Genomic DNA, 26,682 nt, shown 5'->3' on the forward strand with positions numbered 1-26,682 from the left:
TGCCACAGCCTGCTGCAGTGTGCCTCAGGAGCGGGGGATGTGAAAGACCGCTGTGGTTTTGTGTGGTACGAGAAACACAGCTGAAACTGTTGGGTGTTTGGGTGCTGCTCAGGCGTGGATTCCAGCACACTCTGCTCTGGGTCCCTCGGCAGTAAGGGGTGTGTGTGTGTGTGTCTGACCATGCGTGGGCAAAGAGCTCCTGCCAAGGGCTGGCTCTTGAGCCTGTCCAAGTGGGTGGCTGACCATGTGTGGGAGCAGTCGTTGGCAGCAGCAGGCACTGCCTGCAGTTTGTCTGGGGTGTGTGTGCATGAGCTCTTGGTCAAAAAGCTGCAGTGTCTTCTGAGAGAGGAAAGCCATTATACTCCCCTGGAGGCCTGTCCTGTGGCTTTCTCCTGCTGTGGAAGGGTGGTGGTCCCTCTTCCCTGACACCATTTACAGCCTTTGGAAATGTGCTGGTGGCCTCTTCTACTGTGCCTTTGCAGTAGAACTTGCTGAAGCGAGCCAGTGCCTGCCTGCTACTGTACACTTTGGGAATTGGTGATTCCTCTTTAATTCAAGGCTTCCTGTTCCCCTGATGGAGGTGACGGGAGAGAAGTTGATCCTGCAGTACAAGAGGATACAGATTTGGCAAAGGTGTCTTCTAAACCCCTGTGCTGGAGATCAGAGTGCCTTCGTGTCCTAAGCCGTGCTTTCCATTAAAGCTCACTGCAGCTTCCTGCAGGAACTGGCAGGAGTTCCAGTGCCAGGAAACAGCCAAATGCCCTTGGCTAGATTTGGCAACAGAGCAGGCAGTTCCTTGTTCACACTGGGAGCTTTTTCTCCCCTACTGTGCAACTGCTGTTCTGGAGAGTGAAATGCAAAATTAGCCCGGGCCAAACAGTCCCGCTGAAGGAAGAACGGCGTCTCGGGTCCCCCTGTGCCCAGGTTTGAGCCCTGCCCTTGCCCTGCCGCAGGATCCCAACGAGGAGCTCTAATCGTCGCCCCCTCTCTCCCCGCGGCTGAGCGCCCGTCGGGGCGGGGAGCGAGGGCACCGGCCCGCCCTGGGGAGGAGGCGGCAGCTGCGGTGGGTTCCCCCTCGCTGTCCCGGCAGCTTTAAAGGCGGCGCGGCGGGCGCGGGGCCGGCGGCGGCACCATGGGGCGGGCGCTCGGCATCCTGAGCTGCAGCCTGGCGCTGCTGCCGCTGCCGCTGCCCGCGGCCCCGCGGGGCCCCGCGCTCCGCCCGCGCCGGCAGCCGCGCCCGGGCCCGGGGCCCTCCGCAGGTACCGCACCCCGAGCCCCTCCGCAGGTACCGCACCCCGAGTCCCTCCGCAGGTACCGCACCCCGAACCCCCCCGGTACCGCAGCCCGGGTCCCTCCGCAGGTACCGCAGCCCGGGTCCCTCCGCAGGTACTGGCCCCGAGCCCCTCCGCAGGTACCGCACCCGGGTCCCTCCGCAGGTACCGCACCCCGAGCCCCTCCGCAGGTACCGCACCCCGGGGCCCCTCCGCAGGTACCGCACCCCGGGGCCCCTCCGCAGGTACCGCACCCCGAACCCCCCCGGTACCGCAGCCCGGGTCCCTCCGCAGGTACCGCACCCTGAACTCCTCCGCAGGTACCGCACCCCGGGGCCCCTCCGCAGGTACCGGCCCCGAGCCCCTCCGCAGGTACCGCACCCTGAACTCCTCCGCAGGTACCGCACCCCGAGCCCCTCCGCAGGTACCGCACTCTGAGCCCCTCCGCAGGTACCGCACCCCGGGGCCCCTCCGCAGGTACCGCACCCCGGGGCCCCTCCGCAGGTACCGGCCCCGAGCCCCTCCGCAGGTACCGCACCCTGAGCCCCTCCGCAGGTACCGCACCCTGAGCCCCTCCGCAGGTACCGCGCCCGGGGCCCCGCTCCGCGCTCCGCTCGCTGCTGCCCGGCTCCAAACCCCGCTCTCCCCTACCTGTGCTCATTGCTAGAAACATCTTTATTTCAGACTCGTGGAAGGACCAGGTTTCTGAATTTTTTTTCTTCTCAATCTAAGAAAGAGAATTCTTCCACCTACAAATACTGTTCCTTTTTTCTTTCTTTCTTTTTTTTCTTTGACAAACCTTACTTGTCTTTTTTTTTTTTCTTTTTTCCATGTCTTAAGCTATCCATATCTTAAGCCGTATCTTAAGCTTATGCATGCACTAACATCTCTCCATGTTTTCTCAGCTTCCCAAGGTCAAAACTGAGTTACAGGATGAATACAGAACTATATAGAAGATACCTGAATAGAATCCTAGAGTCATCTGGTCTATTACTCCATCCAAAGGCAAAATCAACTATGCTGCTGTGCTTCCTGAAGGAATTTGTGCAATTTCATGTTTTCCCTCTGTTTTCACTTGAATCAGAGAAGAAAAGGTTTCTAATGCCTTGGAGAAAAAAAAAAAAAAGGTGCTGTTTTCACCTCTACTTTTAAGATACTTGTGAAGATTTTTTTTTAATTTAAGCCAGAATGGAATAATAAAAGTGAAGTTGATAGTAGCCAGGAGAGGTGTGTCAGGTTCCCAAAACAGCCCTCAAGATGTGAATTCAAACTGGACACCTCATATTTTACTATTTAAGGCATTGGTGAGCCAGAATGGCTCTTTTATAGAAATACTCTTATTTAGGGTTGTCCATTTTTCAGCTGCAAATCCAACTTTAGTGATATAAACTAAGTACGTGGTACCATCAGTGTCAGGACGTGGTGCCAGGACAGGGAGGGGGCATTTTGGTCGCCTTCTGTCACTGCCTTGCTTGTTTTTTGTCTTCCTAGAAGTGATGTTTTCTCTGATTTGAGCTATGGCTTTTCTGCTTCTGTCTAGATTTCTGTGGCAGTGATGAATTTTGGAAGTGTGTGTGTAAACGTTCATTTTTACATGTAAAATGACTTCAAAGTAATTTCACTTTTCTCTCTGTTCTACAAGCCTTAAAACAGCAACAATTTCCAAAAAAAAGCCTTTTTACAACCTCATTTGTATATTTTTCCTTGTTGGCCTTTATTTCTTCTTTTTGTGTATTTTGGATTGTGATTTACAAACAAGAAATAATTCCTAATTAGCAGTTTCTATTGCTACTATCCAAAAAAAATTAGGATCTGTTCCCTATGTAATCTACTCAGATGTTTTGCCATTTTATTTCTTTATCTTATAAAAACTGGAATTCGAGCTTTATGAAAATAAGCAGAAGGTTCATTTATATAGAATCGCTCCATCTTTTGTTGGTTGTTACATGAAAACCACAACCCTTTGTTTCAAGAAGAGTTAGAAATTTTGAGGTATCAATGGAAACCTATCTGAAAAATTCAGTTATTTATTACTTGTCAAAATTAATATTTAAGACTCTCTAATGTATAATTTGAAGCCTCTTTGTAAAGAATGAACCAACTTTATCTGGCAGGAGTAGTTTGCCATGACAGCACTCACTGCCCTTGGGTGAGAGCTCCTGTCCTGTGCAGGAGATGACTGAAGCATTTTCCTTCCTTCTTGGCAGACACTGCCTGTAAGAACCGGCCTCTGGATCTCGTCTTCATCGTAGACAGCTCCCGTAGCGTCCGACCTGAGGAGTTTGAGAAAGTGAAAATCTTCCTGTCAGAAATGATCGATACCCTGGATGTTGGTGAAAGAACCACGCGTGTGGCAGTCGTGAACTACGCGAGCACCGTCAAGGTGGAATTTCCCCTCCGGACCTACTTTGACAAGGCCTCTATGAAGGAGGCTGTGTCTCGCATTGAGCCCTTGTCTGCTGGCACCATGACCGGCCTTGCCATCCGGACTGCCGTGGATGAAGTCTTCACTGAGGAGATGGGCACCCGGCCAGCAACCTCCAACATCCCCAGGGTGGTCATTGTGGTGACAGATGGACGGCCACAGGACAGGGTTCAAGATGTGGCGGCAAGCGCCCGGACAGCCGGCATGGAGATCTACGCGGTCGGGGTGGGCCGGGCAGACCTGCAGTCCCTGAGGAGAATGGCCAGCGAGCCTCTGGATGAACACGTCTTCTATGTGGAGACCTACGGTGTGATCGAAAAGCTGACATCCAGATTCAGGGAGACTTTCTGTGGTAAGGGGATCAGTCCAAGAGAGTAGTGTAACTTGTCTCCTTGTGACTTCTGCTGCGGTTCCACTCCATAAGAAAGAGGTTTTTCAGAAGTGTTATGTATCACATCTAAATATTTCCTTTACCATCCATTGGGCAAACAAGCCAACCCTCTTTTTCAGTGGAGGCCAAGTAATGGCCTTTCATTTTGAATAATGACCTTAGTGTAGGTAACAGACCTGACTGGAGTGGGCCTCCAGTGCACTTGGTCAGATTTAGAGAGAAAGAGAAATCACAGCAGTCTGGACAAGGTTTGACTGCATACATTTATGGAATTACTGAAGGTACACACCAGAGCTGTGCAGGCTGCTCGTTTCTTTTCCCATCTCGCTGAGAAGCAAGGAGGGTGGGAGTGTGGATTTGAAGGGATCCCTATAGGTTAAGAGTAGGGAAATCAGCACGGCAGCTTAACCACCACTGGCTTGAGCAGTCTGGTGCAGGGTAAAGTGCCCAAATGCAGCAGCAGGTCATCTCAGGACAGGCTTTAAGTCCTTAGGCAGTGCTGGACTTTGCCAGTGTGCCAGGCTCACATCTCTTTCTGTTTCTCTGCAAGTTGATTTAGACAAGGAACTGTGGGATGGGATTAATTAGCTTCACTTTTTCAGGGCTGATCTTATAAAAATGCCGTATGTATTTGGTTTAGGCTAGAACTCCACTAACAATGCTAGGCCAGAGTGGGCTGTTACTGTCATTTACAGGGAAAAAAGTCATCTGGAGTATTTAGAACTGCCTATAGATAGCTGTGACACAGCTCTACTCAGAAAAATCAAATGACAACTTTCTGACACTTTAAAAATTTGTGCAAAGTAGATTTTTCTAGTGAATTTCTAAGAAATTTACTTTAAAATAAATCTCCAGCAAAAAATAGGTAAAATTAGGCATAAATAACATTGTAAGAGAATTAAAATAACAACCACTTCCTTGGGAACTTGGTTAGCAGTATGTTACTTTTATTTCAGAGCCTTACTAAAAATTACCACCACACCTTTTTGAGGATATTTAGAGTGAATAGACCTCTTTCTCTAGGTATGAAATAAATATTTAAGACCATCTGCAAACTGGACACTGTGCCCAATAATTAGCATAGGAAATGCCTTGAGGTTTGCCTTGACACCATGTTGTGCTGCTGATGTGACCAGATCCTCACAAGTGCCCACCTGGCTGGACAGGTACCTGTGCTGTGAACATAGCACTCATGTCCACCTGTGTTCTCACCAAAGCAAGTCCTTCCTAGCAGCAAAGAAAAATCTTGTTACTAAGAATAAACTTTCTGCTTATTGTGCTGAAGCATAGAAATTATGCCCCTGCAAGGCTGGAGGGTAAATCAGAGAGCTCGCACATGTACACTTCCACTGCATGCAGTTTGCCAGAATCTGTGGGATTCATAAAAAAACCAGGGTGAAGGTAACAGTCCTTTTAAAGACTCCTACAAACCAAATGAATCTAAGAGGGTCTTGTAAAGATTCTAAGAGGGTCAGTGTAGTAAACTGGGTCCCTTTCCAGCTCCAGAGTGCTTTGTGGTCAGAAATCTGGACTCACCAGTGGCACTTTGGATTTTCTTTCACTTTGACCAAGGCAACTAATTTGTTTGTAGGGTGAGCTGAAAACAGAAAAACTAATGTTCAGGGGAAAAACAGTTGGCTAAGATCAAGTTCTTGATGCATTGAGAGCATTATTCAGCATGAGGCCATCCCAGAAATGGGAAAGACTTAGCCTTGAGTAGCTGTCCAAGTCAGTGGACGTTTGAGTTTCCTACCACAAAAATCTGACCATTTGAGTCTGAGCTTCTCACTTATGCTTGAAAATATCACTCAGAGATTTTATTCATAAGACATGGAGATTAATTCTCTTATTCCCAATGTGTAGCACAATGAAAATGTGCTGTCTGTGTTTCAAAATGTAAAGACAACTCTACCAGCCTTTTTAATGGACCTCTAAATCTTCCTGGTTTTAGAAAATGGGAAATGTTGCCATTTTGTTGCCACAAAATTCCCCTGTTTTCAGAAATACATGAGAAGGTTCAAGCACTCTTGCTTCTTTTTGATCTCACCAGTATTGCCTTGGAGATAGATTTTACCAGTAGTCCATACCCACAATAGAAAGGGACTGGATACAAAGAGCCAGAAGATCTTTTTCACTGCTGAGTTCTCCTTTCCAGTGTTATGTTACTGAATGCTTAAAATCTCTCCTTGTTGAACCTTTTCAATTGATCTTTTCTCCTGCCACTTCAGGTAATGAGTTATTTCTGGGCCATTTACAACCTCTCTCTCCTGGCTATGGAGTGTGCAAAGGAGGCCTGTAACTTGTGACAGTAACACAGCACTGACATTTACTGCCACTAATGCAGCAAACAGTGCAAGATGTTCTTCTGTAAGCATGAATGATTAATGCCAGTTCCTTTCCTCTGGGGTGACTGAAGCACCTCTCTGTCAATGCCCTTTGTAGCTGTGACCGTGTGTGCCCTGGGGACCCACGGCTGCCAGCAGGTCTGTGTCAGCAGTGGGGCATCCCACCTCTGTGACTGCTATGAAGGATACACCCTGAATCCAGACAAGAGAACCTGCTCAGGTATTACTGCTTTGCATAATGAGTCAACTAGAAAAAAAAAACAACACTATACTTGGATTTGAGATGATACTTGTGCACTTCTGTTGAAACAACAAACATCTGTCTCTTTTTCAATAATAAAATTCTAGAAATTAATAATAAATAAAACTCAGCTGCAAGTAATGGTGAGATGTAGTTTGATTCTATCACCATCCTTTTTATTGTGCCTGCAGATCCATTCATTAGGGCCAGATGCCAAAACAAAGTCTTCAGATGTAGACACTATAGATATTTTCTCCTATCACTTGTTCTAATCGCTTCAATTACTATTGCCATTTCTGAGCTGGTTCCAAGTCAAAATATATTAAAAAATGGAAATGTGCACTCCATCCCAAACTGCTTGTTATTAACAATGAGTTGTTTCTCTAACATGCCTGACAAAGCTGTGGACATGTGTGCATCTGGGAGGCACGAGTGTGACCAGATCTGTGTGAGTAACAACAGATCCTATGTCTGTGACTGCTATGAAGGCTACACCTTGAACCCAGACAAGAAGACTTGCTCAGGTAACAAGTAAAGGCTGCTTGAATATATGAAACTCATGGAGATATGGACGTGTTTTCTGTGAGTTACCTTAAAATGAGAACTCAGCTGTAGCCTTTTCCTTGGTTCTAATAACAGTAAAATTGCATTTTTGTTTAAATTTGCAGATTAAAAAATGCAATTTGGCGCTTATCTACCTTTCTATGGTCTTCACAGAATTCTATAAACATTGTTTAGCTGCTGAGCCTGACATGGGGCAGGTTATCGCTCATCTCATGTGCGTTTTTAGCTTCATCTTTACCGGGGATGTACCAGACTGTTGGAATTGCTGATGAAATAAAGAACTGCATGAGATGTGGTGTAGTCATGTCTTGCAGTATCTGCCTCCTCCATTAAATAATTAATAACTAAATTCAGTTGTCTGCTGACATAATATAATACAATAATTATAATATACATAATATAATAATGTAGTAGGACACTAGTTAAATTGTAATTAAATAGTAATTACAAATGTTGAGCATTTAAAACAGTGAAGTATCTGGGAGGGATTAATAGGTTTCTTTCCTAAACCATGGCTCACCACAGCCATGGACATGTGTGCACCTGGAAGACATGACTGTGCCCAAGTCTGTCTGAGAAATGATGGCTCCTACAGCTGTGGCTGCTATGAAGGATACACTCTCAGTCCAGACAAGAGAACCTGCTCAGGTAAGAACTGATTAAGGAAAAATGGTGTTCCATTAAAAGCAAGCAGCTTTTAAAAATCCAGCTAATTTATGTTATTTTTCTGACACATTATCCCAGAGTTTCTGTACAACTCCTGAAAACTCAGAGTACTGTTGTTTTTCCATATGTTCAGTAGTAATTTGAGATCCTTGGCTCTTCTGCAGTTGTGTGAAGCTTGTATTTGGTGAAGACTAAAATGCCATTTGGCATTTCTTGAGGATTTCACAGTATTTTCACACCCATGGAACATGAATTGCCATATCTAATATGTGATGTGGACCACTTCTGTCAGAAAACTCTTCAGTAAAGCAGCACAAGGGAACGAGATAAGGGAGAGCATGGACTGTGCTGGAAGAGAGATTGCAGTCTGTATCATCATGAGTGTGATTGCTCTTCCTGGTGGATGTGTTTGGACCGTAAAAAATATTCCAGCCTTAGAGCTCTAGAGGATGGAGGGAAATGTTCCTTCTCAGTGCTGGTCTCTTGTGGAGAACAAGAGCATACATGTAGCTGGTAGTCAGGGATGTACACATAAATATATATTATCCACAAATTAATATTTATTCTATACTATCTTCACTTGATTAGGGCTTGATCTTTACTCTGAATTTCTTTGGATGTCTCATTTGTGATTTATTTAGGGAAAGTCCTTTTTTTTTCCTCACTTCCACTATAATTCCTTTCCTTACTATATTTTGTGTGACTAACTTGGAAGTTAGGCTTCCAGGAAGTTCCTATGCAAATCTCTCAAGTTAAGTTACAGGTCTTACATCTCAAAGAGGTGAAGCCAGAGGGCCTCAGTATTTCTTCCTGCCTAGGTTAGAAGCTAATTTTGTAAATATGGTGCCTAGGATTAGCTCTTAGCTGGCACTATAGAGAGACAATAAACAAGTGAGGGAATGTAAATTCAATTAGGCCTCCCCTTTGGGAATCCAATTCCAAACCTCATTTCATAGCACAGATTCTCCTTCTGCATACTCAAACTTTAAATTATTTTCTTCACATGCTCATTTTTTTCCCCTTTTGAATCTCATTTTGCAGTATCCTGCTAATGATTTCCAAATCATTCAGGTCTTTGTGGCAATTATATCACAAAGATGTGCAAAAATGATCCAAAAATAGTCTAGGTCTGGGAGAAGGTATTTTTTTCCTTTTTCATTTTCCTTTTTTCTTCTTTTCCTTTACTTCCTTTACTTTCTTTCCTTTCTCCTTTCTTTCTCTTTCTTGCTCTCTGTTCTTTCTCTCTTCCTCTCTTCCTTTCTTTCTCCATCCTTTATTTTTTCTTGTGCTCTACTGGGCCTTCTTACTGCAAAGATATCCAAATATAGGAACTCCTTCTCAGCTTGCCCTTTCAGAATTGACGTGTTAAATTTGGCAGAAAACAGCAGCCTCACACATAAAGCACCCACTTTATAACTGGCAGTGGGTGTCACATCGTTTTTAGCAGCCACATATACTTTCTGTTTATGGTCTTTTCACTCCATAAAACAGTGTCTTCTCCAACTCAATTAGAGCTGAAGTAATGCCAAACAGTCTTTTAAAATCAAGATATTTGTTCTCTGAAATTCTGTTGGATAATTGTTTTGTAACTTCATCACTTCTAGTTCCATTCCTTTTGCCATCTGTTACAGCTGCAAAAAGTGTTGCCAGTATTCCAAAATTTTGTATCAATTTTGTGACGTTGATAGCAGATAAAAACACACTCTGTGCACCTTGCTCTCATTAATAGCATGCTGACATGCAGTAAAAACATCCTGGTTTGAATCCAAGTGAAGATACATTTGCAAACGGGAATCACTATGATCTAAAGGCTGAAGTCTGGATATGGAGTGATGTTGTTCTCCTCTGGAATGCCTCCCTCAGCTGCAGAGTGTGTGCGCCCGGCAGGCAGGACTGCGGGCAGGGCTGTGAGGGGTGACCTGTTCCACCCCTGTGACTGCCACCCAGGCTGCACCCTCAACCCAGACAGGAGCACCTGCTCCAGCAAGGGCAGATGCTGATCCCTTTCCACCCATGACACTGTCACTCTGCCTTGCCCACTTTGAGCAGAATTCAGAGATACAAAGAACTTTATATGTAACAATGTTAGTAAATACTCACCCTGCAGTCTTTGTGAACTTATTTATAAAGCCTTCCCTAATTTATGTAATATTCAGCAAACTCAGAACTGAGAAATTGTTGAAGAGAGAAGAGCTGGGGTCAGTCACACACCTTGCAGTGCTGTGGAATGTGTGTACCACCATGCAAGACAGCTTGAGGTGATGTCCCCCCCTCAGGCTGAATTTCATCTTGCTGTTCCTTTCTTTACCTTCTCAGTGACTGTGTTACAGTAAAAATGTAACAATTTCGGAACTGTTTCTTTCCTTCCCAGTCTTTTTACTGTAAATTATTGTGTCCTGGAAACCTTTCCTAGTGTGTCTTTGGAGCAGATGGGGCATTTCACATCAGGTGGGGTTGCACAGCTGGGTCAGAGGGAGCAAGGTCTGAGGTATCCCTTGCATTAATTAATGTATTAATCCCCAGTAAGACAATTGCTGCTCTAAGGTGAGATCAGTTACACATCCCAGTAGTTCCTGCTAAGATTCATAGAGGATAGGCTCCCAGCATGGAAAAGCATTAAAAATGTTATCTTGTTTTTGGATAACAGCTTCTCCAAAGCACATCCTGTGTGAACTGGTGTGTGTGCACCAGGAACCCATGACTGGCAGCAGGTCTGTGTGAGTGGATCATAGACCTGTGACAGCTACAAAGGCTTTATCTTAAATTCAGATGACAAAACATGCTCAAGTAATAACTTGATGTTGGGATTTTTTCTGAATATGTTTATTTATTGAAGCACCTCTTTTTAATGTGTTAAACATTTTTGATCTGTTTGAGAAATGTTCTATCAACTCACAAGCTCTCAGGAAGTATAATCCCTTTTCATTCTTTTATGCCTCTTTCCACAAATGTTTGAGCTAGTTTGGTCCTTGCTCGGTTATAGCAGTTACTGTATTTCAAATTAGTTGAAGTTTAATGTTGCTCATCTATCTATCATCACACATTTAAGGACTCACTGTATTTAAAAATATGATCTGTCACAATCTGCATTTCTTACAAAATGAGAATAATTGGGGGTGTTGGCAAGGCAGGGTTCTGGGGCACCTGTCTCTGGGATGTGAGTTTCCATTTCATACCAGCATTTGGAGAATGCCTGGGGCATTCCGAGGAGAACAACACTGAGGTTAGAACTACTGCAATGCTAAACCTTGTATTCTTGGCCTCTCCTCCAAGCTGAGTGTGGTGAGCATGAACTCACCCACACTTTTCTCTTCAGATGGGCAATACTGGGATCAAATGTTGGCAGAACCTCTCCCAGTTTGATGTAGAATCTGAAATTAAGTTGGGTTGAAAGTACCTCAAGAGGTACCTAGCCCAGCCCTGGTTTAGAGCAGGAATAACCTGCCATCACATCAAGTGGCTGAAGATGCTGTGTAAGAACACAGATATAAAATAGGTGGCTATAGACAAACACCATCTACAAAAATAATTTCTTGTTGGTCTGGACTTGAACACAAAGGCAGTGTAAAAACACAGCTTTAGCATGTTTTTTGTGACTTGCTGGGCATCCCAGTGGCAACAGGAATGCCCCAAATTTGGAATATCAAATACTGGAAGACTCTCAATTTCACAGGACTGTGGAAGAATTCAGAGTGCCCTTGGACAATTGCCAGAGTTGGAAAAACAATTTTGTTGAAACAGACAAAATCCAAGGAGGATCTGTATCTGTCATTGGAGAGTTTAAATGCAGACATCAAAAGCTAACTGGCAGCTGGTTGTAAACCAACCTTGTTGGCGTGATCTTTTCAACTGGCCTTCCTCCAGCTGACTCTTTGATGGCTCTTTGTACATTGACCATAAAGCCAGTAGAATGTTCCAAAGAGGGGAGCTGAACAAATACAGGCTCAGTGGAATCAAGGAGACACCAACTTCAACATTGGCTTTAAGGCAAATGAGCTTCTGCACTGCCAGGTCTGCAACCTCATAGATTTTGCAGTTTTCTTGCAAAATGGGAGTATTAATGGCATGATTGATAAGCAAAAAAACCCCAAACTAAACCAAACCAACAAAAAAAAAGGAAGCCAAAACAGTCCTGGGAAAAAAGGAAATGTACTTGTGTAAAATATTTCTACTTTTTTACTGTTACAATGCTCACACACATTATTTGACATTGATCAGCTATGCATTTATATATCTAGAGAAAATAAAATTTATTAATATGCTATTTTTGCCTTTACAAATGATGTTAAAAACCCATTTATTAAGAGATGAGTATTATATACAGGTAATATCTCCTGATAAATTATTGAAAATGTATTTGTAGGCTCTCTTTTAAGAAGCTTTTGGAAGCTTTTTATTCCAGTCTCAGATGTGAATTGTGATGTCACTACATTTCCTGTGCTGCAGTAGCTGTTGATACATTTGTTCTCAGCCTTCAGCAAGTGCTGCAACCTTAACTTATTTACTTTATGGAGTAGGTGAGGTTAAATTGCCTTTCATGTAGCTAAGAACTCACAGCTGTCTACTGATGCTTGACATTATTATATTACAGTGAAATTGTCATTTCTTTGAACCCTTTGTCATCATTGCTTTTTTTTTTTTTTGTGAATTATGGAGAAAAAGGCATTCTTGATGTCAGCTGAGGCTGATCCCGTGTATGTCTGGAAGACTGATGTCAAGACCTAGGGAGGGATTCAAGGGAAGCACTGTGGAGTATAGAAATGCTCGCTTTCTCATTCTGAAGAGACTGGTGTCTTCTCTGTGACACTAACTGGCTCCTCCAGTTAGATTGTGACTTTTGTGTGACTTTTTGGAAGATTTTAAATTCACTTGGGCCTGTTTGAATGATGTCATTCCCTCCATCTATATTCATGTGAAATTTAAATGGATTGTGTCCAGCCTCTTGAATCAGGAAAGATACTCCCTATGCATGCATATTGCAAATATTAGAAACCAAGAGTACTTGTGGGGTGACACAATTAAAGTTGGTGGGGAGGCTGGCTGGTCTCTGCAGCCAGGCTTTTTTATTTTTTTTCCCTCAGTAATGGTCTAATTTAAAGAGTGCAGAGGATCCAGGTAGGCAGGTGAGGGACACCCTTATCTTCCTTCTTGGCTGCAGTTGAGCTCTCTCTTGCCTGTACTGGACTATGACACTCAGGTCTCTGGCTACACACCAGGCCCCGTTCACTGCTGCCCCTCCTTCCCAGCTGCCCTGGGCTGCAGTGCTTGCTGTAGTCTCACAGCATGGGTTCAGCTCCTTCCACAGGATCAAGCATTTCCTTGGGATTTAAATGTTCAGTAATTGTAATTAATATACTAAATGCTGTTTTCTCTCTTAGGAGCCATAATGAGCAGTCTTGTAACAACTGAAGAGTCCTGTAAATGTGAAGCCACAGTTGCCCTCCAGGATTCAGTGACCTCACGCCTTGAAGCTTTGTCCACAAAATATATCCTTTTTCTTACATGATCACCTGCATTCAGCACTTTCCTGGTATTTTAGAGGTAGCTATTTTGATATAAACCAGGGAAGAAATATTCCTCAAAAGAGAAAGTATTTTCAGGGTGATTTTAGATATTCTGGAAAAAAATATAGGTTGTTGCAAACACCACTATGTTTTCACATTTGATTGAAAGCAACATGATACAGATAAAATAAATGCATATGCCCACGTCCCTTAGATTATATGTGCCATGCTGAACATCAAGCACTGCTCTATTCATAATTCTTCTGGGTGGCTTTTACTGTTACATCAGTTTGAGCCCTCCTATTATATCCCAAAACTTTAGAGACAACTTCACAGGTAGTGTGAAAACAGTCCCAGTAGCTGTGGTACTCCTCTGCACCCCACCTCCATAGGCAGGCACTGTCCCAAGTGATTTCCAAGCACCTTCTTTTCTCAGAAAATCCTGGGATACAGGAGCACGAGAGAGCTGCAAGGCAGGGTGCTGAGGCTGAAGGCTCTGGGCAAGCCTTGTGCCCATAGGAGATCCGAGGTGCTGGCTGGTGGTGGAATTTGCCAGCTTAGTTTGCTGCAGTGCTGTGTCTGCAGCCGTGAAGAGAAATGTGGTCAGCCCCCGGATTAGACATTCCACAAACATGGGAGAGAAGAAGAACCCCAGCCAATAAACAAAGAGAAAGTGGCAAACTCTGTCATACAGCAAGCCTGAATGCTGGAATAAATGCCCTCAGATGACATGGCAGGAACTAATAACTGAGAGGTGAAGCTGGACAAGCTGTGGTACGTCATAAGGCATAGTTTTTACAAGTGAGACTGGTTGATCACTGCAACAATTTACCAAGGACTGTCGCAGATTTTCTTTGCTGAAAATTTTTGAGACTAAATGCTTTTTTCTGTCAAAGGTGCTCTTATTCAAATAGGAATTGATTTAAAGGAGCATTATGTCTGTGGTTATCATCCCAATCTCTGGGGCCTCAAAATCATGGAAGAGTGGACTATTTAAGATTTAAAAAAAGGAGAGCAAAGGAGTGAGTTTTATACATGAACTCATCATTTAGATAATACAAGAATTTTTCAGTTTGCCAAAGTTTCTGAAAGTCAGATAAACACTTCTGCCAAGGACACAGGACTTTCCCAGTTTTTGAGTAAATTCAAAGTTATTTTTATGACATCTAATTGCACATCCCTCTTCTTGCAGTGTGCTTGGAGTTCAGTTTATCTGCCTGGGAAAAGCGAGAGGAAGAACTCTGTTTTTCCTGGATTATAATGTATAATTCTAGGGAATCCAATTAGTTAAAACTTTACATCAAGATATTTAAACCTGTAATGTCATCTCAGCAGTAGCACGTCCTTCAGAGATCAATGTTTCTGCCCCAAAAATTTATATTAGCAAGAAGATGTTGTGGGTTTCAGTTAGGAATAGACTTTATTACAACAAACTGAGGCTTTCTTTCAAAGTTATTCTTCGATGGGCCATTTCTATTCCTAGCATCCTTTCAAGATAACCTGGAAAACATAGCAGAGACCATCACCTTCCACTCCTCATCCCTGAGTATCACCTGATCCAACTCTTTCTAAGAAATTAGGGTTGTTGAGATTATTTGGGAAGATGCCGGATCTTGACAGAGCTCTAATATGTTTGGAAATCTCTGTTTCAAGCATGTATTGACCTCCTCTAGAAAACAGACCTTTTTGAAACTGCAGCAATGAAAAAGACTGTAAATAAAACAAACCTTATAGCCATCTATTTTATTGCCCTTAATAACTGTCCACTAGAGGAAGTGTCTGAGAAGCTGAAGGCATATCAAGACAGACAGCAGATTGTCTGAGCTATCATTTTGCTTGATTTTAAATTAATTTTTCAGAATCAAGCTTTTTTATGGTTTTCAGGAAGCTTTATTTCATTCCACAGCTTACAAAACAGCAGTAGTTATTATTGACATATGTCAAGAAGACTTCAGGAAGACAAGAGTCTTGAAAATACAGCAACCCTGAGGATCTTCATGTACTGTTGCTTTATAGCCATGAAGCTACTCATACCTGCTGTGCTTCAGTTTGTATTGCAGATACTGCTTTTCTGTAGTTACTGCATATTTTATTCTCTTACTTCAAAGTAAATGCAGAAAAAAAAATATAAATTACATTATATAAAACTTTGAAATGGTAAGGCAGAGTGAAAAAATGTGCCTAGGTCTTATTTCAAGTAAATGGGAAAGTAAGTTGAGACCTTGTAACTTAATAAAATACAATATAATATGCATATTGCTGTTGGAAGTTATTTTGTATTCAACCTAAAGGACGTGTTATGAAATAAAGAGTTTAAAAAACCCAAGGAAACAAAACTTTGAAGATAAAGGAGGCATAAATGGAAGAAATAAACAGAATACTGCCCCAAGTCATGTTTGCAAAAAGAAGTATTTGATTTTAAAACCTAGATGTCACTGTAAATATAGATAAAAGATTGAACAGTAATTTCAAATATTAATAATGTTTAAAATGTAGAGAAATGAAAGATATTCTCCAATTTAATATTTTTATCCTGCAAGATTTACTTATGTTATTAGCCAGTCATTCCTTTTGTCATTACACAGACTTTACTGACACTTTACTTGTGTCAATCAGGCTTTTAGGATAAGACACACAAGCTAACAATTAAAAAAAATTTAATTGTTAAAGGAATTTGTTCACTTTATACACTTGGCATTTATAATCATCCAAATACTTTAGAGATTAGATTTAAATTAGGAGTCAAAACAATGGGGTTTTTTTAAATTGAAAAATCCCACATATTTTGTAGACCCTTGCAATATAATTACACAAAATATTGTATCTGGTAAGTGGTTTGCCAAGGACGTATTTAACAAGATCTGTGCTTGTTTACCACATTCAAGCACGTTCAGTTATATTCACTTCACTGCACATGTGTGACTTCAGGTATGCCTCCACAGTAACGTTAAGCTGGAATAAAACACTAAATAGCACAAGTGAACATGGGACACAGCTTCAGCTGCAAGGACTAAAAATGAGACTATAAACCCTCCAAGAATGCTGGATTTGGCTGTGCTTGGTATTTTGTGATGTGTCCCTGTACTGATATTAATTTGCTGTAGTACAATTAAAGTTAGCGTGGGACGTCCTGGCTGTGCTACACTTGCTTCCTCAAAGTGCTGTGCATGCAATTTTTTTTTTTATTTCTTCAAGTCATGGAGTTTTATATCCAGCACTTTACTTTGCTTACTTTCATGTCCTCTGCTTAGGCACGGGTATTATACAGACATTTATAGGGCCAGAAGTATGCCTTGGCCTCTGTAATTGGTAAGAATAAACAAGTTGTAAATCTAATGCAAGACTTTACAACTTCTTGGCAATTGGGAGGGGGTGACATCAGTCCTATTTACACTAAGGCCAGTTGTCAGATGAGATGTAAAATTTTATAAGATAGTGGAAAATGGTCCTGGAGGCCAGATGTATCTTGCAAGCTGTCAGCTGGGCAGGCTTTGATTAATGCACAAGTATTCATAACTTCATTTTGTATTACAAATGATAATATTTACGTTCAATTCCTCTGAGCAATTACCTGCCTCTCTTTGTGAGTACCACGTAAAATTCCAAGATGATATAAATGCTTTGTTTAAAATAGGACATATTGTTGTTCAGAAAAATTGGATTTATTATCCAGCATGCTACAAGCCAATAATTACGCACTCAAAAGAGACTTGATTTTTTTTTAGAGTTGTGCACTCAGGACTGGGTGCTCAGTGGTTTTCCAAAGATCAAGTGCATTGCATATAAACACTTTTTAAATGTAGTAAAACACAAAAACATAGTAAAATTTCTCCCTGAATACAATAAAATTGCAGTACAGATTCTATTTTTGTCCATGTGCAGTTCATGAGTCCCAAGTCAGTTTGAGCTTCGGAGGTCCTTCTGTTAAGACCACCACCAAGCTGGAGGAATATCTTTGTTCTGTGTAATGAATTGATGAGTCCAGCCCTTCCAATTCCATGACTCTGTGTGTGGTCAGCAGTCCCTGACAAGGTCCTTTACACTTCTCAGCTAGTGGAGTATCTTTCCAGGTTTTTGGGTAGGTTTAATCTCCACGCTTGAAAGAATATATTGGTGACTTGTTTGGGACTGGTGTTCTGAGCAGCAAGTACCTGTGTAATAATCTCAGGGTTTCATTTAAAGACAAGAGATAATCTGTTAAAGCTTTTTCTCCTAGCACCTGGTCATCTGCTCAGTTTTTCCTGTGAGATTCACATTATGTGATGTACCATGCAGAATTTCAAATTTTTCTGGATTTTTCAGTACAACCCGGCAGACTCCTTCCAAAGTATCAAATCAGTGGTTGGTTCCAAAAAGGAACTTGTACATATACAGGGTTTTGGTGTACCTGCAGTTGGATTAAATGCATCACTTCCTTCAGTCTGACTATCAGTACTTTCCTGGTCCCAATTATCACTATCCTGATTCTTTCTCAGAGAAACCAACAATTGTACACCCTCTTCTTCACTATCCACTTTCAGACATCTTTTCCCTATACTACAAGCAGAACAGCAACTAGGTAATTTCTTTTTCTCTTCCATCATCATTAAGACATTTGAGTCAGACACCAATAACCTGCATTTCTTTCTTGTTTTAAGACCATTTCTCAACGAGAAAAATAAATCCACAGACAGGATTTCATCCCACTTATCCGATTGTCTGCAAAACAACAGTTGTAGCATGTTATTATAATTCAATGTTCCCATTTCTGGCTAGTTTTCATCACCATTCAATTTATATTTTGGCCACCATTGAGCAGAGTATTCCTTCAACTTCCTCTTTGTAAGAAGTTCTCCACCAAACTTGTCCCAATGATTCAAAATACATCCTAATGGAGAACAAGGAGAAAGTTTAACTGATTACCCCATTCCACATTACTACCCAAAAAAGATTCTTTTTTTAAACTTCATATACTCCACTTGTCACTGTCAAGCATGTATGAGTTTTTCAAAATTCTACTACACAATACCAATTCCAGAGTATTATATCAACTCCTCTTCTTATTTTATACAGTCTCTTTTTATATGTTGCATCTTTGAGTCTCTTACTCACTCCTGGATGGGGAGATACTTTCAGAGTCCCCGACCAAAAGGCCAATGTATGCTGGAGTTTCATAGTCCTACAAGTTACATAGTTTTCTTATTAATTATTCTACCTTCAGTTGGTTAATGATTCTCTTGCTTCTCATGCTAATTAGTCCACATGCTCAGTCTCTCCTTTCTTTTGGGTCGGTGGGTTTCTTGGGTCTGGTGGTCGCAATCTGCCCCTGCTAGAATCTCCCTTTATCCAGTCAGAGCTGATTTCCACATGGTTGCTGAGTTGACTTTATTCATTCCTTTCTTATCTTGGGAGTTCTGCCAAATGTGAGCCTTGTGGCCCATAAATTCTGGGTTCTTTGTGTCCATTATCAGTGTGACATCCTTCTTGCCAAGCTTTATTAACACCCCCCTAGGTCTGAGATCATCAAAACTTGTCCAGCCATAAATTTTAACATGACAGTATTACCGACAAGTAATATATCTAACACCTCAACATCACCAAGAGCTTGTTAGTTGCTCTGTTTCATGGATTAACTCTCCTTCCTTTTTGATTAGGAATTTAAGGCGAAAAGCTGAAAGAGAGCAGGTTTAGGTTATATATGAGTAAGAAATTTGTTACTGTGGGGGTGGTGAGGCTTTGGCACAGAGAAGCTGTGGATGCTCCATCCCTGGAAGTGCTCAAGGCCAGGCTGGATGGGGCTTTGAGAAGCCCGGTCTAGAGGAAGGTGTCCCTGTCCGTGGCAGGGAGATGGGATCTTTAAAGTCTCTTCCAACCCAAACCATTCTACGATTCTATGTTGATGTAAGTGACACTACAAACACCGGGCGCAGACAACCTGGGGATCACAAACTTTGGGATTTTTCTTCGTGTAAAAGCAGAGTGACGTTTATTACGAACTGGCAGTGCTTTCTATCCAAGCTGAGCACTGCCATTCCCGAGCGGGCAGCCCCCACCCGCCCGGCCGGGACTTTCCCTCACGGCCCAACCCCGGCCGTCCCGCCGGGCGCGGCCGCTCACGGCGGGCGCGGGGCGGGCACGGCGGGCTCGGGGCGGGCACGGCGGGCGCGGGGCGGGCACGGCGGGCGCGGGGCGGGCACGGCCCTTCACGGCTCGGGGCGGGCACGGCGGGCGCGGGGCGGGCACGGCGGGCGCGGGGCGGGCACGGCCCTTCACGGCTCGGGGCGGGCACGGCGGGCTCGGGGCGGGCACGGCCCTTCACGGCTCGGGGCGGGCACGGCGGGCTCGGGGCGGGCACAGCCGCTCACGGCGCGGGGCAGTCCCGGCCGTTCATGGCGCCGGCCGCTCCCCCGGAAGCGGCGCCATTTCCGCCGCGGTTACCAGGGAGACGCGGGGCCGGGTTGGCCGCGCTGCCGTGAGGGGCGGCCCGGGCGGCTCCGCGCTCCGCCGGGATGTTCGTCTACCTGTGCAAGAAGGTGCTGCGGGGGCGGCGGAGGGCAGGCTGTCGCGGGCAGGGGGAGCTGCCCTGGGGGGTTCTGGGGATCGGGTGCCCGCGGGGGCTGAGGGCGCCCTCGGGTCCCTCCCGTGGCTTGCGGCCGCTGCGAGGTGGCTGCAGGCGGTGCGGCACTCCCGGAGCGCTGCCCTGCTCTGTCCCGCCGCTTCCCTCGGCCTGGCCCGGGGCTTCTTTGGTCTCCCGCTGCTCCCGCAGCTCCGCAGTCTTTCCCCCGATGGGTTTTGGACGCGGCTTTTCCTCTGGAGACCGAAGCCCTGTGCACTGTGTGGCCTCTGTCACCTGTTTTGTTGCTCAGCACACTTTGAAGCTGTCCTGTTATTATTTACTGCATAAGTTCAATTGCTTGAGGGTGTCACAGTTTCACTAGTGCTCACAGTTCTGTCTTCTCTCCTTTTTTTGCATGTACAGATCTGTTAACAGAAATAAATTTATCTCTTGTGCTATTGTAGGTGTCTCTGAGGTGTTCAAATAGACTATATAAAATAAAACGCGGTTATTGCAACTGTGTAGAGATACAAAATACTTCTTTTTCAGATCCCAGTTTCAAATAATACTCGATTAAAATGTGTTTCCTGGAATAAGAGCCAAAGTTTCATAGCCTGTGGTGGAGAGAATGGATTACTGAAAGTTCTAAAATCAGAAACAAAAACAGGTAAATGAGTGGGGGAGCTGTTTTTTTTTTTTATTATTTTATTTTATTTTTATTTTAAGAACAAACGCCAGTACACTTAAGAAAGCACAGCTTCTTCCCTGAGTTATTTGACAATATTGCATGTGTTTTAAATCTGTACATAGCTAGTAATGTATTTCTTCTAACATCAAAATTTTTTGTCACTGTCTTAAAATTTTTAAACTTTTTTTTTTTGGAATGTAACAAAATATAATAACCATACCTGTTATGGGCTTTGGAGGTTTTTGTTTGTTTAGTTTGTTGGTCTGGGAAAACCTTAAGGCACATATCAGTTTGGATGACAGATGTGAATATCAAACACATGGAACTGAGGGGTGGAAATTTCATCCTGCTGTTACTATGTACTTCCTTTTAAGTGGTTCAATTTATCTTTGTAAATAGTGATTAGAGCTTCAGTATTCATAGAAACCTGGTAATGTGTATTCTGTGTTAGGTTTATTTTCATAGTGAATTTTGTTGTTTTTTAGATGAACCAAAGCTAAAGGGACTAGCAGCTTCTAACCACATTTCTCAGATGCACGTTCTTGATGGTCATAAAGGTAAATGTATTTGGGTGTTTGGTCTACTTTTAGTGAGAATAGAAATACAAGATATTGTGAAGCTGATAGAGTAATTTTGGTATAACTTTTTATTGTAAATCCAAAATAAAGGTTGTGAGTATCTAGCATGGTATGTAACAGCTTGGCTGTATATTTTTACCATATTGTATTGGATTGGTCTGTTTGAGGGTTTTTTTTTTAATGTCTGTGAGATTTGCTTACATGTTACAGCAGCTTTCCATTTTCTTCTGAAGAAATGAAAATTGGTTCAGTAAACCTGATTTCTGTGTTAAATATATTGTAATTTTTCCCTTTATTGACAAATTACAGAATGTGTTTATGCATAGACTGCAGTGTACAGACAAAGTTTGGAGAGGTTAGAAAGCAAGCTGGAGAAGTATAATATGTGAAAGTAAAAATTGAATGCAGCAAAATTAGGGAGGACTTAAATTCTCACATGACAAATGTGGAATGGTCATCACCCATGGACAGTGAGTTATGAAGAAGATGCTAAAATCCTTGCATTATTTGAAGAAGTAGACTTTTTATGAGGACTTGCAATTGAAATCTACCAAGAGTCAGGTTATTTTAAGTGCTTAATTAAATAGGACTGCAACAAATTAATTCTGAGGAATTGATTTAGTAGATACTTTGAATGGATGTCTTCAGTTCTGAAATAGATTACTGTTACCTTAAAAATCCCTGACATTCAGAATATCTTTGATTGCATCTCTTGGTAAAGTTCATGACTGAAACACTAAAAATGGAAAGGATACAGAGAAAATGGGTACCCAGCAGTGAGGGCAGGAAAAAGTGTGATACAAGTTGATCTACGGTATGGAACTGATAAAAGTCCAAAGACTTTTCAAATATTTATGAGTGGGATCTCCTATGGAGCTTGAGGGTCTGAAGGGTTTGTATGTACAGTGCTCTTTTGGGTAATTGTCAGGGAGATTCTGTTTTAAAAGTGCAGCAATAGTGAGGCTCAGACTACTAAGAGGAACAAAACTCCCAATCTTCCTACAACAGTAAAGTTTTGTCAGTGTCCCAGAGTGTCAGAGGTGGTCAGAAACTGCAGAACCGTGATTTGGGTTTTGGGTGTGGAATCAACACTGAGCAGGATTTAGAGAGGGTGTTACTCCAGTGGGTGCATACAGAAGCAAAAGGAGCTCTTGAGCAGAATTTTGAAAGAGGAAATAAGTGACACAGAAGGAAGCCTACAATTAAATCAAAGTCAGCAATGCAAACTTCTGAAAAGCTTCAGGTTGATTAAGTTGGATATTGTATTTTTTATTAACTACTTAAAAAATGCCAAAAAGTTTTTTATCACTTTCTAGGTGTTGTGCAGGTGGTGACGTGGAATGAACAGTATCAAAAATTGACTACCAGCGATCAAAATGGCCTCATCATTGTGTGGATGCTGTACAGAGGTATTCTGCAGGATAAACTAGAGATGGGATTGTAGTCTGTGCCATGAGAAATATTTTTTTCCCCTCACCTGCAGTTTTTACAATTCTTTTTCTGAGTTTTTATTTTGCAGATTGTAAATGCAAAATAGTTTAAAGATGATTTTCAAGTTTTATTATAATACTTGCCTGTATTTTTTATAGTGTAGTCATATGTGACAAAGCATTTGTCCTGCAGAGCTACCGTAGGAGAAGATATCAGTACTTAGCCACGTGCTTGATAAACTGCTCTAAATTTTTTGTCTTTGTTGCTTGGAATACAATATGAAAAATATATTGTGCAGTGAGCATAAACATGTTAGTAGACTACCAGAACTTAACAACATAATGCATAAAGCATCAATTAAATACTCTCATAAAAACAATCTTTAGAAATGTTTAAGGTAATGAACCAATATGACTAACCAGTGTATGACTATAATTATATCTCTTATTGCTCTTGACCCTTTCACACACACATACACTGTGGTTCACTGGAATTCATTTGAAAGCCAGCAAACCTCACAGTCAAGGTAACCACTTTCCAACACATGTGGGAAAGAAAAAGAAAGTAAAGGGTTTTCCTATTCTCTTGGCAATTTTAGTTCAATGAAAAATGGAAAAAAGTAAAATCTCAGCTCTTCGTCTCATTTCAGGAGTAAAGAACAAAAGTCTTTGTGGCTGATACTTGGTGGCTACTGTCACATAAATAATCTCTCAGTTATGGAAAATAATCAGTAAATTACTTATTACCTATTCCTAGCAAAGCCACTTGTTCCCTCTGTTTATGTTTCCTGTTGTATTGTCAGTTCTAAAATTACTTAAGCACAGAGCTCTTTCTGTTGGGCCCCTCTTGGACTTTGGCTCCCCTTTCTGAGTCCTCATTCCTCACAGCTTGCTTTGGAAATGAGCAGCTCGTGTGGGAACAGTGGCTTTCACTGTAACTGTGTCTGTGTCTTTTGGGGACACTATACTGAAGGGGCAGTTCAGTGATTACCTTGTACCTTGAGTCCTCTAGAGGTTTATCAAATCACAAGTATAACTCTAATTTCTTTCACTGCTAATAGGTACTTGGTATGAAGAGATGATTAACAACAGAAATAAATCAGTGGTTCGAAGTATGAGCTGGAATGCTGATGGACAGAAGATTTGTATTGTATATGAAGATGGAGCTGTGATTGTTGGATCAGTGGATGGTAAGATTTTTAAGCCCTACTACTTGTTCTGCTATTACACAAATTTGTTTGTAGTATTATATACACAGTGGCTCTGTTTCTCTAGGTAAATACAATTAATAGTTACTTATTAATTGTTGCTTTGACTTTAACTGTTTTAGTTTTTACACCAGTAACTTGCATCCTGGTTTTAATTTTGTGGTGTATTTTTTAAGTGCAGTGAATGTTTTGTTCCAGGCAATCGCATTTGGGGAAAAGACTTGAAAGGAACCCACCTGTGCCACGTGGCCTGGTCCTCCAACAGCAGAGTTTTACTCTTTGGGATGGCAAATGGAGAGATTCACATTTATGACAGTCAGGGAAATTTTATTGTAAGTTCATTGTGGTATAATTAAGGATTATAATTATAATACCAGGATATAATAATTATTATATTTAAGGACTATAATTGACTTCAACAGGCTTAAAAGCTCACTTCCTCTTAATTTATTTCATGTTTGTTTAACTGGTGGACTTCATTACTGAGAACTGGACAACCTTCTTCACAGAGCTTTTATTCAAGAGTTCTGCAGCTCTTTATTATAATTATTTCTTTTTTGGTAGCTAAATGATTATCACATTATCAACAATGCCTTTCAGCCTTGCAATAGTTATTGAAAATGTGAAAGTAGGAATGGTCAGACTGGTGAAATTAAGTGAAACTCTTTAGGGCATCTGAAAATATTTACTTCCAAAGATGTTTGTGATGATAGGTCAGATTTAATAATTTTTAGCTGTTGTTTTTTTCCTCCTTTCATTATTTGGAGGAACTAATACTGGCTTAAAGGATATTGGCTTCTTACAACTTCTCCTTCTTAAAGTATTAGCATGCTTTTAAAAAAACCCAATAATTTATTTTCCTATTGCTCCCATTCTTTAGAGAAAACCTGGTAGTGAGTGGAAAAATAAAAGAAAATAGCTATAGTATATTGTTGAATTCCTGCAATCTAGATTTATTTATTTTTTTATTTACTTACTTAAAGTATTGGAACATTACTATAACAAAATGCTAAGTAAACCATTGACTTTAAAAACAGTGTATTTGGGACCATGTTCTTAACTTTTAAATGCTTAATACAGTGAATTTTCTTCTCCTTTCCATTACCTTCCTAAGAAAGTATCTGCTACCCTTCCTATTTTCTTTTCTTTATCCTCCCACTATATCTGTCTTTCTTCCCACTGTGTGAGTCCTGGTATTTCCAACTGCTACAAATTATTGAAATTCTTTAAGTAATTTGCTGTTGTTTCCCCCACCGTATCAACAGCATGTATGGCTGTGCTCTCTCTCCCTCTTCCCCTCTCTCCCATAACTTACCTGGCATTCCTCTTGGAATTGATCCAGGAATACTCTTAGCTTTCAGACAAACCCTTATTTATGTTACCAGGTATTCTGGGCTAGTTCTTGCAAAAGTTATCTTAATTGGTGTTCTAATTTGGACACTAGCTTTTTCCAATTATTTTTATATGTTATTTAGCAAACTTTAGTCAAGAAAAAGGAAACAAGAGGTTTTTTGTTTTGTTATTGTTAGTTATTGTTGTTGTTTATTTTGTTGTTTTTTAAAAATATTGTGCCCAGGAATGGTTTGAAACAAAAGTTCTTTTTTGCAACATTCCAGGGGGTTTCTTGTGTCTATGTGCACATGTGTAAGTGGTGGCCTTTTTATGTTTTTGGTTTTCTTTGTTTTTAGGTTGCTTTTCAAAGAATGAAAATGCCAACATTGGGGCTCTTCTTTGTAGTTAAAAAATATATGTTTTCATATGTCTAATCTGGCTTTGATTATATAAGGAAGTTTTTCAAACTCATAAAATTCTGAGAACTTGAAATTTTTTCCTGGGATGGGAGTACAATTTTTCTTAGATGTCTTTTGCAAGTGTCAGTATAGCTATAAATAATTCTTTAAATAACATGTTGTATGTGACTTTCATGAACCATTCTTGTGCAGGTGAAAATGAAGCTGAGTTGTTTGGTGAACGTGACTGGAGCCTTCAGCATTGCTGGGATACACTGGTACCACGGCACCCAAGGCTACATTGAACCCAACTGCCCTTGCCTTGCTATCTGCTATGACAATGGGAGATGCCAGATAATGAGAGATGAGAATGACTACAGTAAGTACAAAATGTGGGGTGCGAGTTACTGAGCTTCTCTTGGCCCAGGATATCTACTAGTGTTGATATTCTTGGTGTTCATTCCTTCAAAACTAGATCCTGTTTTGATTGACGCTGGTATCAGTGTAGTGTGTATTCAGTGGAACCCCAATGGAAGCGTCCTGGCGGTGGCAGGCTCCCTCAAAGCAGCTTCTGAAGATAAGGATGTCAATGTTGTGCTGTTCTACACTCCCTTTGGTGAGGTAAAAATATATGGTCTAAATGTTTGGGGTTTTCTTCTTTCTAAATTTTATGATGTTTTGCTATGAGGCCATTACTGGTAGAATTTGGATGCCCAAATACAGTGTTTAGTGCTCAGAGGTATCCATCTGGGATATCCACACGGCTCTGGAAACAGGACCACATGCCCTTTTAGAACAGAGGCATAGTGACCAGCATGGAAATCCAAGTGCCTCTCCAAACACTAATGCTAGGATAAGTGTGGAGCCTAACTCTGAGCACCAGATCCCTGAGATGAGACTATAGAGGATAAGCAGTTTGGAGCTCAGGCAGCAGTCAAGATGTCAACATCTGTGCATCAAGTCCAGAGGTACTTGTCTTTCTACAGTGGCTGTGTAAGAGACCTGGACATCTCTAGATTAGAAACTGAAAATACTGCAGCAAATGAGTATTGGTATGAAATACTTGGTATTTGCTCTTTTTTGTGGAATCAGTAAAACTGGCAAAA

At 41.9% G+C, this 26,682-nt stretch overlaps 2 protein-coding genes across 2 annotated transcripts in view; both read left to right on the forward strand.

Moving 5' to 3' along the window:
* The first annotated feature begins 693 nt into the window (after positions 1 to 693).
* On the forward strand, positions 694 to 15,618 carry MATN3 (matrilin 3). The gene is given in 9 exon segments (XM_063424471.1): positions 694 to 1,259; positions 3,479 to 4,048; positions 6,530 to 6,652; positions 7,075 to 7,197; positions 7,763 to 7,885; positions 9,775 to 9,811; positions 9,813 to 9,886; positions 13,282 to 13,389; positions 15,175 to 15,618. Coding segments are annotated over 9 exon segments (1,341 nt in total). The 5' UTR covers positions 694 to 1,132; the 3' UTR covers positions 15,231 to 15,618.
* A 4,106-nt stretch (positions 15,619 to 19,724) lies between these two features.
* The window catches only part of WDR35 (WD repeat domain 35), a 41,409-nt gene continuing 34,451 nt past the window's right edge, over positions 19,725 to 26,682 (forward strand). Inside the window, exons 1-8 of the mRNA XM_063424478.1 lie at positions 19,725 to 19,919; positions 20,492 to 20,609; positions 21,116 to 21,187; positions 22,525 to 22,617; positions 23,700 to 23,828; positions 24,045 to 24,178; positions 25,790 to 25,955; positions 26,052 to 26,197. Of these exons, the coding sequence (XP_063280548.1) occupies positions 19,896 to 19,919; positions 20,492 to 20,609; positions 21,116 to 21,187; positions 22,525 to 22,617; positions 23,700 to 23,828; positions 24,045 to 24,178; positions 25,790 to 25,955; positions 26,052 to 26,197 (882 nt within the window). The 5' untranslated portion in view covers positions 19,725 to 19,895. The remainder of the gene's footprint in view (positions 19,920 to 20,491; positions 20,610 to 21,115; positions 21,188 to 22,524; positions 22,618 to 23,699; positions 23,829 to 24,044; positions 24,179 to 25,789; positions 25,956 to 26,051; positions 26,198 to 26,682) is intronic.

The sequence above is a fragment of the Prinia subflava genome, chromosome 2, assembly GCF_021018805.1.
Source record: "Prinia subflava isolate CZ2003 ecotype Zambia chromosome 2, Cam_Psub_1.2, whole genome shotgun sequence".
Taxonomy (NCBI): Eukaryota; Metazoa; Chordata; class Aves; order Passeriformes; family Cisticolidae; genus Prinia; species Prinia subflava.